We start from the raw sequence: 16,672 nt of genomic DNA on the forward strand, positions 1-16,672 counted from the left end.
AAGAATCAGTCAGAACTTTCTGTTTTTGAGGGCGCAGACAGGATGTGACTGCTCGAGTCTGTCCTTCCTGTTTGAGAGACCAAAAGTCATCCCTTTCTGACCACCTGTTTGGCTGTTTCCTGCCTGTGTTTGCTCAGCGCAGACTTTCTGATCAAACACACAAATAAAGGTGATATTTGGCGGAAGCCCTTCGGCTGACTTGGGGAGTAAAATAAATAAAACTGGACATAAATAAGACCTGTCTGTGGCACCAAAACAAACAAAATTCTTGAAGCCCCTGGGAACCGTCATTGGAGCAGTCGAGGTGTTTCTGGTAAACACGCTCGCCCTCTTTGCTTTGGTGTTAACATCAAACAACTTGAAGTCTCGCCATCAAAGAAAGTAGGGACACATACAGCCTCTCTAATCCTGATTGAAATAAAATAGCTGCTTCCTGTTATTGTGATTGCGGAGGAAGATCAGAAAGTCAGAAGCGTGTGTGGGAAGTGTCATATATGATGAGTGGGACGTGGAGGTCAGACACTGGAGGTGTGAACAGAGAGGATGCAGCGAGCAGATGAGGGGATGTTGAGTGGAAACCACACGATTCAGTCCAACCTGGAGACTAATGATGAGTCTATAACACACTGGCTGCAGCATGCCTGAATGTCTGACCACATGCACGGTGTTTGACATGTGCAACCAGTGCAGTTGTCTTTGAGTAAATGGATAAGACATGGAGTCTTGAAATCATCCAGTGTTAGGGAGTAACTAAGTTAAGGCGAAGTATACTTTAGTTTTTACGTCCGATGCAAATTTCAAACACACGGCAGTATGCGCAGCCTAGTGTTTCTAAACACGTGGACAGTCTGTGCCTTTACACGTCATCGGCGCAAACATCTGCCATTAACGTTATACTTTGAAAGACTGAGTGCTTGACAGTGCACGAAATGGAAATTGCATGTGCAAAAAATTATTATAACCAAGCTTTTATTGTAACAAAGCTGCTAACTTAGCAAAGTGTTTGAAGTGTGACTGTAGCTCAACTGTTTTCAAGATTTTGTAGCTTTTCCAGTAATCCACTTTTTCCAACGAGTAACAATGTAATGTGACATAATCCTGCTTCACTATTTTTTGTAATTTTGCAATGCATGTGCAGCTTTACTACCAAGCAAAACGTAGGTTATGTATTTATTTATTTTGGATGGTGGGACTTAGTAATCAATAAAATACATAAAAAAAAAAAAATGACTGCTATTGATCTAAATTTTTTGTTTGTTGCAGATCAGTGTTTTGATTTTGGACTCTCGGCTGTTCTGGGAATCGCATTTGGAGGATTCATGATCGGAGTTCTGCTCACCGGAGCTCTATGGTTCATTAAAATACGCACAGGTAAGTCACAGTCACAAAGAGCGAGTTATCTTTAGTGGAGCTTATCATATAAATACTCTAGCGTGAGAAGATACTGTATTTGGTAGAGTTTTCTCTGCTCTTTTAGCTTATGAGGGAAGAGTTGGAGAGAGCAGCTGTAACAAGCCGCGAGATGATTTGCCACTAGAAATAAGATGAAACAGTTAAGTAACAGTGACACATTGATTCCGGCTGCTGCAGTGTTATATATTCAGACAGACGCCAATTTTTTATTTGATCTGTTTATTCCAGTGCTTCTCAAACTGACAAAGTACAACCTAGTCACAACAATGGTAACTCTATTTGTTTTCTGTTTTTTTTTTTTTTTTTTGAATTGAGAAAAGTTTTGTCTGTTTGAGCGCAAGCTTGAAGACTGTGTGAGTGACAAAATGCCATATTTTTATATAGCCTATACATGGTGAAGGGGCCTTTTACAGATCTGTGGAAGGACTCTACCAGAAAATGTACACGTACACCACAATAATAACATTTAGAAAGTTCTAAACACATTTTGGAATTTGCTCTTAAAATTTCTTTAGTTAGAAGTGCTTGGATTCATTACATCATCGATACTATGCTCAAAATAAAGTGCTGAATCCAGAGTCTCATTTAGAAGCAGGTGCTCTTCAAGTTTACCTTTAGGAAACTGCTGCCTGATCTCGTGAAAATTATGTGACTGCAGTGACATTTTTGCCAAAAAATAAATAAATAAATAAAAACATTTTTGTGTTGTTCCTTACACGTATCACAGCAGTTCTGAGGTGAAGTGTCCACTGTGTGGTGCTAAAAGCGAATTAAATGTTCTTCCAAACAGATGAGGTTTTTAAGGTTAATGCTCTGTCGAGTTTTAAATCAACGATAGTGTCAGAAAAAGCAAATATGAGATGAAAAACACAACCACGTCATTTTGTGGTGCTTCTGTGACACTTTGGGCTCATGTGTTGACTCTCTCTCTTCAGGACTCGTACCCCGCTCTTTTACATCAGAAAGGGTTAGATGTCATTGAGAGCATTGTGTGAGAAACAGGGTGAAAAGTAATTGATAATCTGCAGTTTTACTTGTGATGTGTGTGATATGGAAATAAAAGTCGTTGCTGTAGCGTCTGTAATGTTCATTTCACCAGGAAACCCTCCGTGATATGTACAACAAGCCACCTGAAACTCATTTTTCAAAAACGTATAATAACGTGATTTTATGAGACCAAGGGTGCGATTCCCAAAAGCATCGTTAGCCAACTATGATCATAAGTTCCATCGTTATCAACATAGCTCAACAATTTGGTGTTTCCTGAAACCATAGTTCCAACAAACATTCCCAAACAGCATCGCAAAGTTGTTTGGTTGGAAATACAGCTCTCCACCTGTGGTTAGAAGCATTCACTTACAAAAATCGAGAGTTCATTGCAAACTAGCCTCAAACTTACCGCAAATTTGCCACTGATAATTTTCACATGCAAATGAGCTGCAAACTTCTGGCAAACATTTGCGGTGAATCACAAGCTCATTTGCATGCGAAAATAATGAGTGGCAAGTTTGCGGCTAGTTTGCCTGAACTTGTTTGCCAGATATTTTGTAAGGGTAGTTCCTTGTTAGTTTGCTGTGTGGACATCAGTTGACTTTGCCGAGGCTTCTACGTCTTTTATTCCATATATACTGTATATCTTTCATTCTTTCAACAATTTGACCATGTTTACATGCATTAAAGAAAACTACTTATTCTGAGCTTTTGCAGAAAGCGGCATTCTGAAACATCACATAAACGTGAATGCAGCTGTTATAAAGACAAATGTACCTTTTCAGTGATGTAAACTCCCTTTGAGTTGTCCCTAGCAGGCTTCAGTGAACAACATCCAATAGAACATTTAGTCCAAAAGTGTGCACTTTAACAAAAATGTTTAAATATCCTCATATATAATAAATAATATTATTTATGCCCATGTTCCACTAAATTATGTGATATGATCCACTGACAAGCTGTAATTCTTTCATATGGTGATTTCCAAACCTCCAGGAAGCTAGAAGGCGCAAAAGTTCATTTCTCATTCTAAATATGGTCAAGAAAAAGAGGAAGTTATGACATCATGCATACCTCAGTGCCCACATGACAGGGACTTCCCCATCCCATACCATAGTAGGGTAAATTATGTATCAAGCATAAAACGAATCCATTGACTGCTGAGATTTATTGTAAATAAATAGACGATAACACAAATATATGGTTTGTGTATTATTTCCATGCAGTCTCTGGTATTTGTATATGATTATTGACAGTTCTGTAGCTGTAATTTCAGAAGAGCTATACACCAGCTATCATCTTCACCTGCCAATAATCTGCTTTCTGCCTCATTATATGATTGGAATCCACATGAGATCATTAAAACACACTGCTATAACAACTCAATTATGATTGAAAGTAAAACATATGCACAAGATAATGTTTATTTTATAATGTTTACTATTCTGTATTTAGGCGCTAATGCTAACAGCTAATGCAATTCACAGCCAGAATCACAAGACGTGGTCTTGGAAAATGATTCATGTAACTGAGAGTTTTAAAGTTATCATCCTCAAATTTGAAATAGAACATTATCAGACTTGTGGCTTAGCTCCATTATGTTTCTATGCATCAACAAGGTCAGTGTCATATATTATTTCATATACTGTAAATATTTATGAAAAAACGATTTGCTGATTACTTTACAATAAATTTGAGCTTTTCTAACTATTTTTTTTTTCATGACTTAGACCACAGTTATGCCTGTAATACAATGTGGGGATAAACTACAGCCATCATATTTTGAGTATGTCCTTTTAGGCTTGTGCTCAAAACAAGGGGGTGCTCGGAAACAGGCTAAGAGGAAGTGTGCTTTATCACAGTTTCTGTCAGAGAACACGGCTTTTATGTGTTTATGTTAACACATAAGTGCCGTTTAGACATTTTTGAAGAGTGCGCATGTTCGTATGTGCTCAAGCGCATCGGGGGAACCCCAAAGTCTAATGTAGAGGGAAACACCACTATTGCAGCTCAATGGATCTGTCGCATTACACAGTGCACGTTGCTTTCGTGTGTTCTGCAGCTTTCTTGCATTATTATTGCTAATTTACATGTACACCAGAGAGCTGTTTAATTAATATATGCAGAAGTTATTACTCCACCCCCTGCATAACATCATTAATGGCAGAGATACGAGCTGAGACGGTGGGGTTGTCAAGCTGGAACGACAGGTATTGCTGCGAATCATCTGTGTAGCAGTGGTAGGAGAAGCCCTAATGACAGATCTGAGTGATGTAGTGTAGATCGAGAAGAGGAGGGGTCCAAGCACTGATCCCTGAGGAACAACATTGGACACCTCTCCTCTCCAGGTGACTTTGCTTGGATGGTTTGAGTCATACCTTACAGGCAGATCCTTCACAGTTTATGTGATGCCCAGGTCAGAGAGAGTGGACAAGAGAATCTGGTGGTTCACTGTGTCGAAAGCAGCAGACAATTTAGACATATCATTGAACATAACCTAATTATTGTCTACTTCCATCTGTGCTATTTGTAAATGTTGGTCTATACTCATGCGTCAGACAGAAACTTTTGAAGCATCTTGCTTTGGGTTCATTACGTCTCACAAGTTTTCAGAACATCTAGTCAAAAGCACTGTGTTTTCAGGACGATGAGCCAAGTTTAAACTTAGTTTAAAATGTAAAAAAAAAAAAAAAAATGCATCTGGAGATCCCTGCAATCTGTTGTGCTCCATCGAGCTGTCTTTAGCCCGTACATGCATGCAGCAACTTCCAGCGATAAAACAACTAATTTTAATTCATTTACAATGAGAGCTGGCGACTTCAGGAACGACAACAACCTCTTGCGAATAGATGTGGCCGTGACAAGCGTCATGACAAAGTTGAAAAAAGTTTCTTTTTATGTAAATGACGAGTGACTTTCGGGAGCAACAACCAATAGGAGTGAAGAGGGTGTCAGTGGAGCTCACGTTATCCATCTCCTTTGACATAATGGAGTCGAGTGCAGACAAGACAGAAAAGTTTCTGTGAGCGATTTCACTGAAAAAAGCGCTTTTGTGGAAAACTGTGCTGCTTGCTCGTTGGTTTCATGAGGCATGTTACCTGTACAGTTGACTGCCCCCTACTGCATCAAGGTGGTACATCAAGGTGGCTTGAATAGCTCCGATATTAAGAACATTTCATATTACGGAATTTACTTATGGGTCAGGGGCACGATTAATTACATGAATTATTTTAACACATATCATTTATTTTAATCACAATAAATTTACACATTACATCAACAGCCCTTCTCTTTATATTTTCTTTTATATTCTTAGTCATTTTCCAGTGTTGTGTTGCGTACCACAGTTTGAGAACCACTGGTTAGTCCTGTTAAAAGTGAATACAAGTGATCATTTTTTTTTTTTTTTTTGTGCTTAACTATAATCATTTACAGTTTTAAAAAAGTCCAGAATATCTCATCAGTGCTCATGTGTTACAGGTCATGCAGCGTCTTTGAGATCAACCGCAGCCGACCTCTCAGGTATTAAAACTCTCTGTGTTCTTAAGTATAAAGTGATATAAATGCTGTTCCCTGAGGAAAACCTTTCCTGCACACTTCCTCGAGTATTTTCAACTCTCACAATATGATAGTTCGCTTGATAGTTGCCATGGAAACCTGTCCATGTTTGTTGGGTGTTTATTGTGCTCAGTCTCTCTTTCTATTTTGTCTAGTTCTCTCGATATCAGGATGCCCGTGTGGTCTGACCAAACGTCAGCCCGTGCCCACCCACCCATCACCCTCTGAGAACAGCAGTGCCAACGCCAGCATTGGCAGCACCCAGAGCACACCCACCAGCAGCATGGCGTAATGCCCATCTCTCTTTCTCGAACCCGTTTCACTCCAAATATCCCACACGAGAGAAATTGAGAGACATTCTTTGTACCTTGCACTTCTCCATTCAATCTTCAGTGACGGGAAGTCAGCAGGGACAATGAAAAAAAAAAGAAACCTTGGCTCCCAGTAACAGGAAAAACAAAGCATAACCCCCAGGAACTAACAGGAAATTCGTCGCATTCTTGTGCCTGCGCCTCTCTGATGTAGGCAAAATAAGTATAAAAAAAAAGAAAGACAAGCGGCGCGTCGACTCAGTGACGCATCAGTGCTTTCAAATGTAGCTAATTACAGCTCAAGGACACGTTACCCAGTCGTATTCACTGCTCCGGCGACCAAACTAATGTCAACAAACGCCTCAAACAAACACATTGGACTGAAACAAACAATGAATCAGAATATTGTACAAGATCTATAAATAGAATAGGAATGAAATTGAAAACATGTATTTTTCAGAATTCTTACTGTAAAAGTCTCACTTGGGACATTTTGGGAAAAGGCTACCTCTGAGTCTTGGTGATGTAGAATTGTTAAATATTTTTTGACTGAGTGGATCTAGAAAACTAGAAACCGTGGTCTCAACGATCAGTTTCCTACGGAGCCCCTTAGATGACAGGAAGGGAATTTATTTTATAACATAGTTTTGCGTTCCCTCACAATTATATTTTTTATTTGGTTTTCAAAACCATGGTTTCCACCAAAAAAACATGCCCTTATAAAAAGTAACCATGATTTCACTAGTAAACCTGCAGTAACCATGTAACCATTATATTTATTTTATTTTTTGGCCACAATTAACACAACTTAGCCATGCCTTTACTATAGTAAAACTATAGTAACTATAGTATGTATATATATATATATATGTATATATATATATATATATATATATATATTTTTTTTTTTTTTTTTTTTTTTGCAGGATGATTTTAATTTCTTTCAGCATACTTTTGGTTTTCTGGTATTTTTTATAGCTTTACTTCAAATATCATGGTTAAAATATGGTTACTGTAGTAAAAACCATAATATATTTTGTGGTTATATTTTTATTACAAATACCATAGTTGAATGAGGGATGGATAAAGCTATTTTGAGGGAATACAAAACTTTTTGTGTAAGAACGCAAAACTATTGCAAAGAAGTGCAAAAGTATTTAATAAATTCCCTCCCTGCCCTCAAAGGGGCTCCATAGTTTTCCTATTAACTTTTGTTCTTTACATCTCACAAAAATCACAAATAAATTGAAGCATATTAGGACCATTTTTCCATAGTGACTTTTTTAATGACAATTAAACAAATTAATGCAAGATAGAAAAATAAAAATATGTCAAATGTGTAGTATTTATACATCATGGTAATAGTTGTTGTAATGCCTTTCATTTATTTTGATTTGAAATAAATAAATACATTTATTACAGTAATTTTTGATGTGCAGTTAAAAATAGCTAAATTATGATCACTAAAAATAAAGGGGATTGCAAAAAAAAAAAAATGGGGTGCTTAATTATCATGAAAATAATGTCACTATACAATTAATAGTAGTTCTAAATTTAGGCTTAATTTTCTTTATGCACATAAAATATTACAAACACACACAGATTATATATATAGTACAGTACTGTGCAAATCTTTTAGGAACTTGTGAAAAATAGTTTTCATCTATCAATTAATGTCATACAAAGTACAGTAAACATTCCATTCCATTCTCCAGGTACACCTGGACAGTTTTCTTTGGTTGTTGGCAGATGGGATGTTCCAAGCTTCTTGGAGAACCTGCCACAGTTCTTCTATCTATTTAGGCTGTCTCAATTGCTTCTGCCTCGTCATGTAATCCCAGACTGATTCAATGATGTTCAGATCCGGGCTGTGCGGGGGTCATACCATCTGTTGCAGGACTCCTTGTTCTTCTTCTATTCAATTCTATTTGCAAAGGGAACGGTGAAATCTAAAATTGATCTTTCCTTCTGATACAAAAAAAAAGCAGAATATTTAAAATAACCATCTTATGACAAATGTTTTATTGTGTGAAACATATAATGCACCTTAGACTTTTGCACAGTACTGTACATATTCCATTTGATTTTGGGGTAAAATGTGACCTGGACATACTTTCATTGGATTCACCCAATGTCACAAGATGAAAAGCAATTATAGCATGGTGTTGCATTTGTAATATTGCTCTTTGTGTATTCTAATATATTCAGTTTTTATTAGGTGGTAAGTTTTAGTAAGCCTACAGTAATTGATTAGAGACAAGTAATTAATCTGCCCAATTATGTGAGTGTAATGTATGTGTGGACAGGGAAACCACAGTGAACATGTCTTTTACATTATGTATAAAAGATTTTTTACTATATTCTTATTTTCCCAATGTGCATTTTTTATTTTAATTTTTACCTCAAAAGAAACCTCATATTACAGTTTTCTGTTTAGTCGAAAGCAGGAATTTCCACAACAGAATACAACATTTGAATATTGGAAGTCATAGACAATTAAATGTTTTCAGAAAACAAGCATAATCAAGAGCAACTTTCTTATGATGTAGCTTATTTTACGACAGTTGATTTCATACGAATTTATTCATGTATTTGTAGATTATTTTTATTTTCTGTATGTGTGTGTGTTTGTGTGTGTGTATGTGTGTGTGTGTGTGTGTGTGTGCGCAGGTTTAAGTGGTTTACGAGGACTTTTTTTAGGTTACAAACTGGTAATTACAAGGGCATTATGCTATAAATGTGGTTTATGAAGACATTTCTAGTGTCCCCATAATTCAAATCACTTAAAAAACATACTAAATTATGTTTTATTGAAAATGTAAAAATGCAGAAAGTTTTTTGTGAGGGTTAGGTTTAGGGGTAGGGTTAGGGTTAGGGGATATAATCTATAATTCATTCAGTATAAAAATCATTATGTCTATGGAGAGTCCTCATAATGATAGCTGCACCAACATGTATGTTTGTGTGTATGTATGTTTGTGTGTGTGTGTGTGTGTGTGTGACAGAAGAACAAGAGACAAGACAAAGTTAGTTAAAAGAAATAGTTCAGACCAAAATAAATCATAATTCAAAAATGATTCAAATAATTCATAAATCCAATTGCTTTGGTGGCTGAACTATTCTTTAAACATGAGATGGATGTGAAAAAGAAAGAAAAATGCCACTTGAGCATTTGTGCAATATCTGTGGTATTCTTTTATAATGTCAATGTAATTTTTGTCTCTTTATGTAAATTGTTTTTAATACTGCACTCGTTATATCAACTCAACATTTGTATTGCATATTCTGTTTTCTCTGGAGTGTTACCTTTTAAAGCACTTACTGACTGTATGTTTATTATTTGAATTCATATTTGTTCAGTTCTTACCCTTTGAGCAAGTACTCTAATCAAATGTTTTATACTTTAAATTAAATCATGATCATTAATAATGCCTCCTAATGTTATTACACAGTTTATTTATTGCTTTTCCAGTGATGTTCTGGGAATATTCTGCACTTAGAGTTGCATAACGGCTCAAAAACAAAAGTTGTCGACTTTGCGTGTGATCACATCCAAAGTTCTGTCCAACTTCACTGTGATCTAATGCTGCTGCTTTGTCAAACAGCTCTTTATCTTTGAGGAGAATCATATCAAATTACAAAACATCGATTGAAATTACTCAGAAGATTATGTTTAGTTTAGTTGAATACACATTTTAAGACACATTAGTGTGAGGAAATATGTGTTTCTCATGTTTTTAGGTGCTATTTGAAAATAGGTGCTATTTAAGCGCTATTTGAAAGTGAAATATTATCTCAAAATTGTAAAAAAAAGAAAAAAGAAAAAAAAAAAAACAGCCATGACTGACATCACATTAGGATTTCCCTTTAAATAAGTCTCAATATTTCTTTGTGATTTGTGATATTTTTCATATTTTATGCTTATATCCAGCGTGATCTCGTGAGTTTTCATAGGTATTCTTGCATTAACTGTGTTTCTAGCACACTAACATTTGCATACGTTTACACAAACACCGTGTAACAATGCAGGCAATGACAGATGATGATGAAGTGTAGAACCCAAGTGCAGTTTAATATAAACGTGAAATCCATACGTGAACAAAACATGAACTTGACTAGACTTGACGAAACTTGACTTGACGTGGCTACATGGTATGACATGGTAACATGGTATGGCAGGATCACTGACTTGGCCATGGTAGGCATGGATGCTGACTCGTTGGCCGTGGCAGGCATGAGCGCTGGCTCATAGAGCGGAGGTGGGCCTGGTCTGTGGAGCAGAGGCGGGCCCGGACCGTGGAACAGAGGCGGGCCTGGACCGTGGAACAGAGGTGGGCCTGGACTGTGGAACAGAGGCGGGCCTGGACCGTGGAACAGAGGCAGGCCTGGACCTTGGAAAAGAGGCTTGCTTGTGACATGGCATGGAGCAGTCTGGGGCTTGGCTGAGACATGGCATGGAGCAGCCTGAAGCTTGGCTGTGACGTGGCATGCAGCAGACTGAGGTTTGGCTGTGACATAGCGTGAAGCAGACCGAGGTGTTATTGTGACAGGCTCAGGTGTTGCTGTGACATGGCATGGAGCAGGCTGAGGCATTGATGTGACATGGCATGGAGAAGGCTGAGGCGTTTCTGTGACATGGCATAGAGCAGGCTGAGGCATGGCTGTGACATGGCATGGAGCAGGCTGAGGCATGGCTGTGACATGGCATGGAGCAGACTCAGGCGTGGCTGTGACATGGCATGGAGAAGACTCAGACGTGGCTGTCACATGGCATGGAGCAGACTCAGGCATGGCTGTGACATGACATGGAGAAGAATCAGACGTGGCTGTGACATGGTATGGAGCAGACTCAGGCGTGGCTGTGACATGGCATGGAGAAGACTCAGACATGGCTGTGACATGGCATGGAGCAGGCGAGGCATGACAAGGCATGGAGCAGACTAAGGCATGGCTGTGACATGGCATGGAGCAGACTCAGGCGTGGCTATGACATGACATGGAGCAGACTCTGGCGTGGCTGTGACATGGCATGGAGCAGACTCTGGCGTGGCTGTGACATGGCATGGAGCAGGCCGATGCTTGGCTGTGACATGGCATGCAGCAGACTCAGGCATGGCTGTGACATGGCATGGAGCAGGCCGAGTTGTGGCTGTGACATGACATGGAGCAGACTCAGGATCTGGGGCAGAAGGTGGCATAAGCTCGGCGACCATGACGTGGGACCCTGGCTCGGCGACCATGACGTGGGACCCTGGCTCATCGACCATGATGTGGGACGCTGGCTCGGTGGCCGTGATGTGGGACACTGGCTTGGCGGCTGTGACGTGGGACTCTGGCTTGGTGGTCATGACGTGGGACTCTGGCTCATTATCTGCCTCCCCCACAGTGAACAGTGAACCACTTATCAGTAGGTCCAGGTCGATATACTGAGTCAGGCTGTAGGTACTCCAACCGTCAGGCATCAGGGAGGAGACTGGCTCATTCAGCCCAAAACAGAAACAGTCCTTGAGGGCAATCTCATTAAAGTCGAACCTGCAGGCCAGAGCGCAGAAGTCCTCTACATATTCCTCCAGGGGACGATTCCCCTGATGTAAACGAAGAAGCTGAACTGCTAGGTTAATTTTGCCATCAGGTATTCTGTAACGATGCTGGCAATTACAGGCAGATGATGATGATGAAGTGTAGAACCCAAGTGCAGTTTAATACAAACGTGAAATCCATATGTGAACAAAACATAAACATGAACTCGACTAGACTTGATGAAACTTGACTTGACATAACTTGACCTGACCAGACTTGACTTGACTACCACAAAAGTTACAACACACAATACCTGACACTGATACAATGGAAACATGAGACTTAAATACATGGACATGGGAAACATAAACTAATAAACAAACAGAACTCTAAACAAGATAACAAGACAATGAGCATAAACCAATGGCATGATAGAACCAAAAACAAGACTATGAACCAATGGGAAACAGACACAATGAACATGAGAGAAATAAGATGATCACATGACTTGACATGGAAACAGGGAATCACATGACATGACAGGGAAACAGGAAATAACATGACATGGAACTACTTTTCAAAATAAAAGACATTAACACAAAACATGAACAAAAACACATCTAGATGTGACACATTGAAACATACAATATTGATGTACTGACAGCATCTAAAATGTTAATAATTGTACGTATGGACAACTTAAAGACATATAAATGTCCATTAATCATTATACTGAATTCATGGAATTAGTCGGTTCCCTATCTGTCACTCACTCGACGTTGTGTTGATGTAGTGACACTAGGGGTAGCCCTTGGGAGCCCCAAACACCTCTGATCTTTCAGAAAAGGCCAATGGGATATGGCGAGTGGAATTTGCATGCCACTCCCCCGGACATACAGGTATAAAAGGAGCTGGTTCACAACCATTCATTCAGATTTTCTCTTCGGAGCCGAGCAGTTGTATTCAGTGAGCTGAATTACTCTGCCGATCCATTCACCTCGAAAGCTGTTGGATTTACAGCGCATTACAGCAGTTTCTCCCCCTCGTGCACCGGTGGAGTGCAGAGAACGCCCCTGGGCGCTTCAGCAGCTAAAAGAGTATATTCTTCTACTGAAAGAGTATATTTTCCCTTCTAAAAGAGTGGCACACATGGAGAGCATCTTTTTAAAGGTGCCTTTCCGTTTGTGTTTAATTCCTGGTTGCGGTCGTTACCTCTCCGCTTCCGACGGCCACGTTGTGCTTGGGCGCTGCCCACGTGGAGACAGCGTTCGTGGATGGGTCATGTCCTCACTGCGAGAACATGACCATGGCAACGTTGCAGTCATGGCTTTCTTTCGTCTGAGGGAAAGCCACCCCAGTGGCTCCCCGCCTCGGTCCTTCTACCTACGGGTATGAGGCTGTGTCGGTTAGTGCTGGGGGCGATTTGGGGATCCCATTGGGAGCTGCTCCACCGGGTAACCCCCCACGGACCTCCCATTCCCCAGCATGCTCATTCGCCCTGGTCGAGTTTGGGATGAGACCGCCGGCTCGTTCGCAGTCTCATTTGGGGCTCGCAAAGAGGATGAGCTATCGATCGCAGCATCGGAGAGCAGGCTCGTCCAGTCTGACGCTGAGGACTCAGCTGGGATCCCACCTTCGGGTGCGGTCACCCAGTCGCAGGCTGATGCAGAGCTGGCGGCCATGCTTGCCCAGGCGGCTGCGAGCATCGGGCTTGAGTGGAACCCTCCACTCCCCCCGAACCCTTGCGGCTTGACGATTGGTTCCTGGGCTCAGAGTGCTGCTCACGGCCGCCACCTGGCAGAACCGAGACTTCCTTCCAGGGCCTGTAGGTTTACGTCGTCTCTGGCAGCTAAGGCCTACGGTGCCGCTGGACAGGCAGCCTCCGCCCTGCATGCCATGGCTCTCCTGCAAGTGCACCAAGCCAAGGTGCTAAAAGAACTGCACGAGGGTTGTTCTGACACGGGATTAATGCAGGAGCTGCGTTCGGCGACCGATCTCGCCCTCCGGGCAACGGAGTTCATGGCGCGGACTCTCGGGCAGGTGATGTCCACCCTCGTGGTCCAGGAACGCTACCTTTGGCTCAACTTGGTCGAGATGAGGGAGGCTGACAAGGTATGGTTCCTGGACGCCCCCATCCAGAAACGCATTTTAGCAAGCGTTCGGCATCAAGTCCCGAGAATGAGCTAGGATTAGCCAGTCGTCAAGATAGTTGAGGATGCAGATGCCCACTTCCCTTAACGGGGTAAGGGCTGCCCCTGGACGGGGCCGCGAATGCATTGGCACATCAACTGCCTCGAATTGCTGGCAGTGCTGCTCGCCCTGCGGAGGCTTCGGCCATTGATCAAGGGCAAGCACGTGTTGGTCCGGATGGACAGCATGGTGACGGTAGCATACATCAACCGCCAAGGCGGCTTACGCTCCCGTCGCATGTCGCAACTCACCCGCTGTCTCCTCCTTTGGAGTCAGCAGTGACTCAAGTCGTTGCGAGCCACTCACATCCCGGGCCACCTCAACAGCACTGCGGATGCCCTGTCATGGCAGGTCACGCTCAGGGGAGAGTGGAAACTCCACCCCAGGTGGTCCAGCTGATTTGGAGTTGATTCGGTCAAGCACAGGTAGACCCGTTCACTTCATGGGAATCCTCCTGTGGCAGTGGGGGTGTGATCAAGCATCTCTCCGGAGAGAGAGAAAGCGTTAAGGGTGCTTACACCTGAGTTAAATTATGTCTAACACCTGTCTCTAATTTCAGTGAGCATGGGGAGAGCGGCATAAATAGAACCACACCGCAGGTAGACGAGAGAGAGCCTGGGCATCAGAGACCCGATTGTGGAGCGAAGAGTTTATTACAAAGTTGAGAGTTTGTTTTGTGAACAACGGAAAAGCCCTGAGTGTGTATCTGCCGCAAAAAGGAAAATAAATACACTTACCTGAACCAGGAAATCTGCTTCTCGCCTCCTCATTCCACTGAGCAGTGTTACACCTCCCACTGCCCACTCTGGTAAGCCCTGACTGAGGCTCCCCTCAGCACAGACGCACTGGCACACAGCTGGCCCCGGGGGCTATGCAAGTATGCGTTCCACCCAGTGAGCCTACTTGCACAGACCCTGTGCAAGGTCAGGGAGGACGAGGAGCAGGTCATCCTAGTAGCACCCTACTGGCCCACCCAGACTTGGTTCTCGGACCTCACACTCCTAGCAACAGCCCCCCCTGGCAAATTCCCCTGAGGAAGGACCTTCTTTCTCAGGGATGGGGCACCATCTGGCACCCACGACCAGACCTCTGGAATCTCCAGGTCTGGCCCTTGGACGGGACGCGGAAGACCTAAGTGGCCTACCACCCACGGTGGTAGACATGATCACTCAGGCTAGGGCTCCCTCTTCGAGGCGCCTGTATGCCTTGAAGTGGCATCTGTTCGCTAAGTGGTGTTCTTCCCGACACGAAGACCCCCAGAGATGTGCAGTCAGGTCAGTGCTTTCCTTCCTACAGGAGAGGCTGGAGGGGTGGCTGTCCCCCTCCACCTTGAAGGTGTTCGTGGCAGCTATAGTGGCACACCACGACGCAGTTGACAGTAAGTCTCTCAGGAAGCATGACCTGATCATCAGGTTCCTTAGAGGTGCGAGGAGGCTGAACCCTCCCAGACCGTGCCTCATTCCCTCATGGGATCTCTCCATGGTCCAACGGGGCCTGTGGGGAGCCCTGTTTGAGCCCCTGGAATCAGTTGAGCTAAAGGCACTCTCTTTGAAGACTGCTCTCCTGACTGCGCTCACGTCCATCAAGAGGGTAGGGGACCTGTAGGCATTCTCTGTCAGCGACACGTGCCTGGAGTTCGGTCTGGAATACTCTCACGTGGTCCTGAGACCCCGACCGGGCTATGTGCCCAAGGTTCCCACGACCCCCTTTTGGGATCAGGTGGTGAACCTGCAAGCGCTGCCCCAGGAGGAGGCAGACCCAGCCTTGGCGTTGCTGTGTCCAGTGCATGCTTTTCGCATCTATTTGGATCGCAAGCAGAGCTTTAGATGCTCTGAGCAGCTCTTTGTCTGCTTTGGAGGACAGTGGAAAGGGAGCACTGTCTCCAAACAGAGGATCACCCACTGGGTCATTGACGCCATCATATTGGCATATCACGCCCAGGACGTGCCGACCCCCTCTGGGCTATGAGCACACTCTACTAGGAGTGTGGTGGCCTCCTGGGCCCTGACCAATGGCGCCTCTTTAGCAGACATCTGTAGAGCAGCGAGCTGGGCAACACCCGATACCTTTGTAAGATTCTATAATCTCCGGGTTGAGCTGGTTTTGCCCAGTGTATTGTCAGGTACGAACAGGTAAGTGTGTGGGACAACTGGCCGGGTGTACCACTTGTGTACAGTGCCTTTCCCCTCCTGGAGGGGGAGACGTGTGCCTTTACCCCCCAGCTGTGTTCACGAGACCTTGGACCCTGGATGTCCTTCCTCCATAGCCCTGTGGCAGACGAGTTTGCGGATAAACTCGATGCCGGCCCAATTCGTGTGCTAGTAGGCCCTGTACTGGGGTAGGTGCTCCACATGCACTGGTTGCCTGTCTGTAATCCCGTGTGATGTATCTTCCATGAGATGGTTTCCCCGTTGGTAAACCCACATCTTTCTTGGGCAGATTCCCCTCTGCCACCAGTCGCCATGTTTGTAGAGCTCCGTCCACTCTGGGTAGGACCTACCACGGGGACTTCTCCACATGCGACACTGCCAACAAATCTCGGTAAGACCATGTGACATATTTCCACACATTACCTCCACTTCTGGCAGGGTGTTGTCTCCGCGGTGTCTTCCCCTTGGGAGTGACACCCCCCCCAACGCGGACACTTATGGTCCCAGTTGATCGATTTCCACTCTTTTTTGGGGAGAAGA

The 16,672-nt window shown here is 43.0% G+C and overlaps 1 protein-coding gene across 3 annotated transcripts in view; it reads left to right on the top strand.

Moving 5' to 3' along the window:
• LOC127435782 (endoglin-like) overlaps positions 1 to 9,701 on the top strand; it is a 64,125-nt gene extending 54,424 nt beyond the window's left edge. For 2 of the 3 annotated variants that reach the window (XM_051689478.1, XM_051689495.1), the window contains 3 exons: positions 1,264 to 1,371; positions 5,884 to 5,925; positions 6,117 to 9,701. In XM_051689478.1, coding sequence (XP_051545438.1) covers positions 1,264 to 1,371; positions 5,884 to 5,925; positions 6,117 to 6,253 — 287 coding nt within the window. In that variant the 3' untranslated portion in view covers positions 6,254 to 9,701. Of the gene's footprint in view, positions 1 to 1,263; positions 1,372 to 1,477; positions 1,553 to 5,883; positions 5,926 to 6,116 lie in introns of all 3 variants that reach the window. The other variant, XM_051689488.1, reaches the window with a different exon arrangement.
• Positions 9,702 to 16,672: the final 6,971 nt, after the last annotated feature.

Source organism: Myxocyprinus asiaticus, chromosome 4 (assembly GCF_019703515.2).
Source record: "Myxocyprinus asiaticus isolate MX2 ecotype Aquarium Trade chromosome 4, UBuf_Myxa_2, whole genome shotgun sequence".
In the NCBI taxonomy this organism is placed as follows: domain Eukaryota; kingdom Metazoa; phylum Chordata; class Actinopteri; order Cypriniformes; family Catostomidae; genus Myxocyprinus; species Myxocyprinus asiaticus.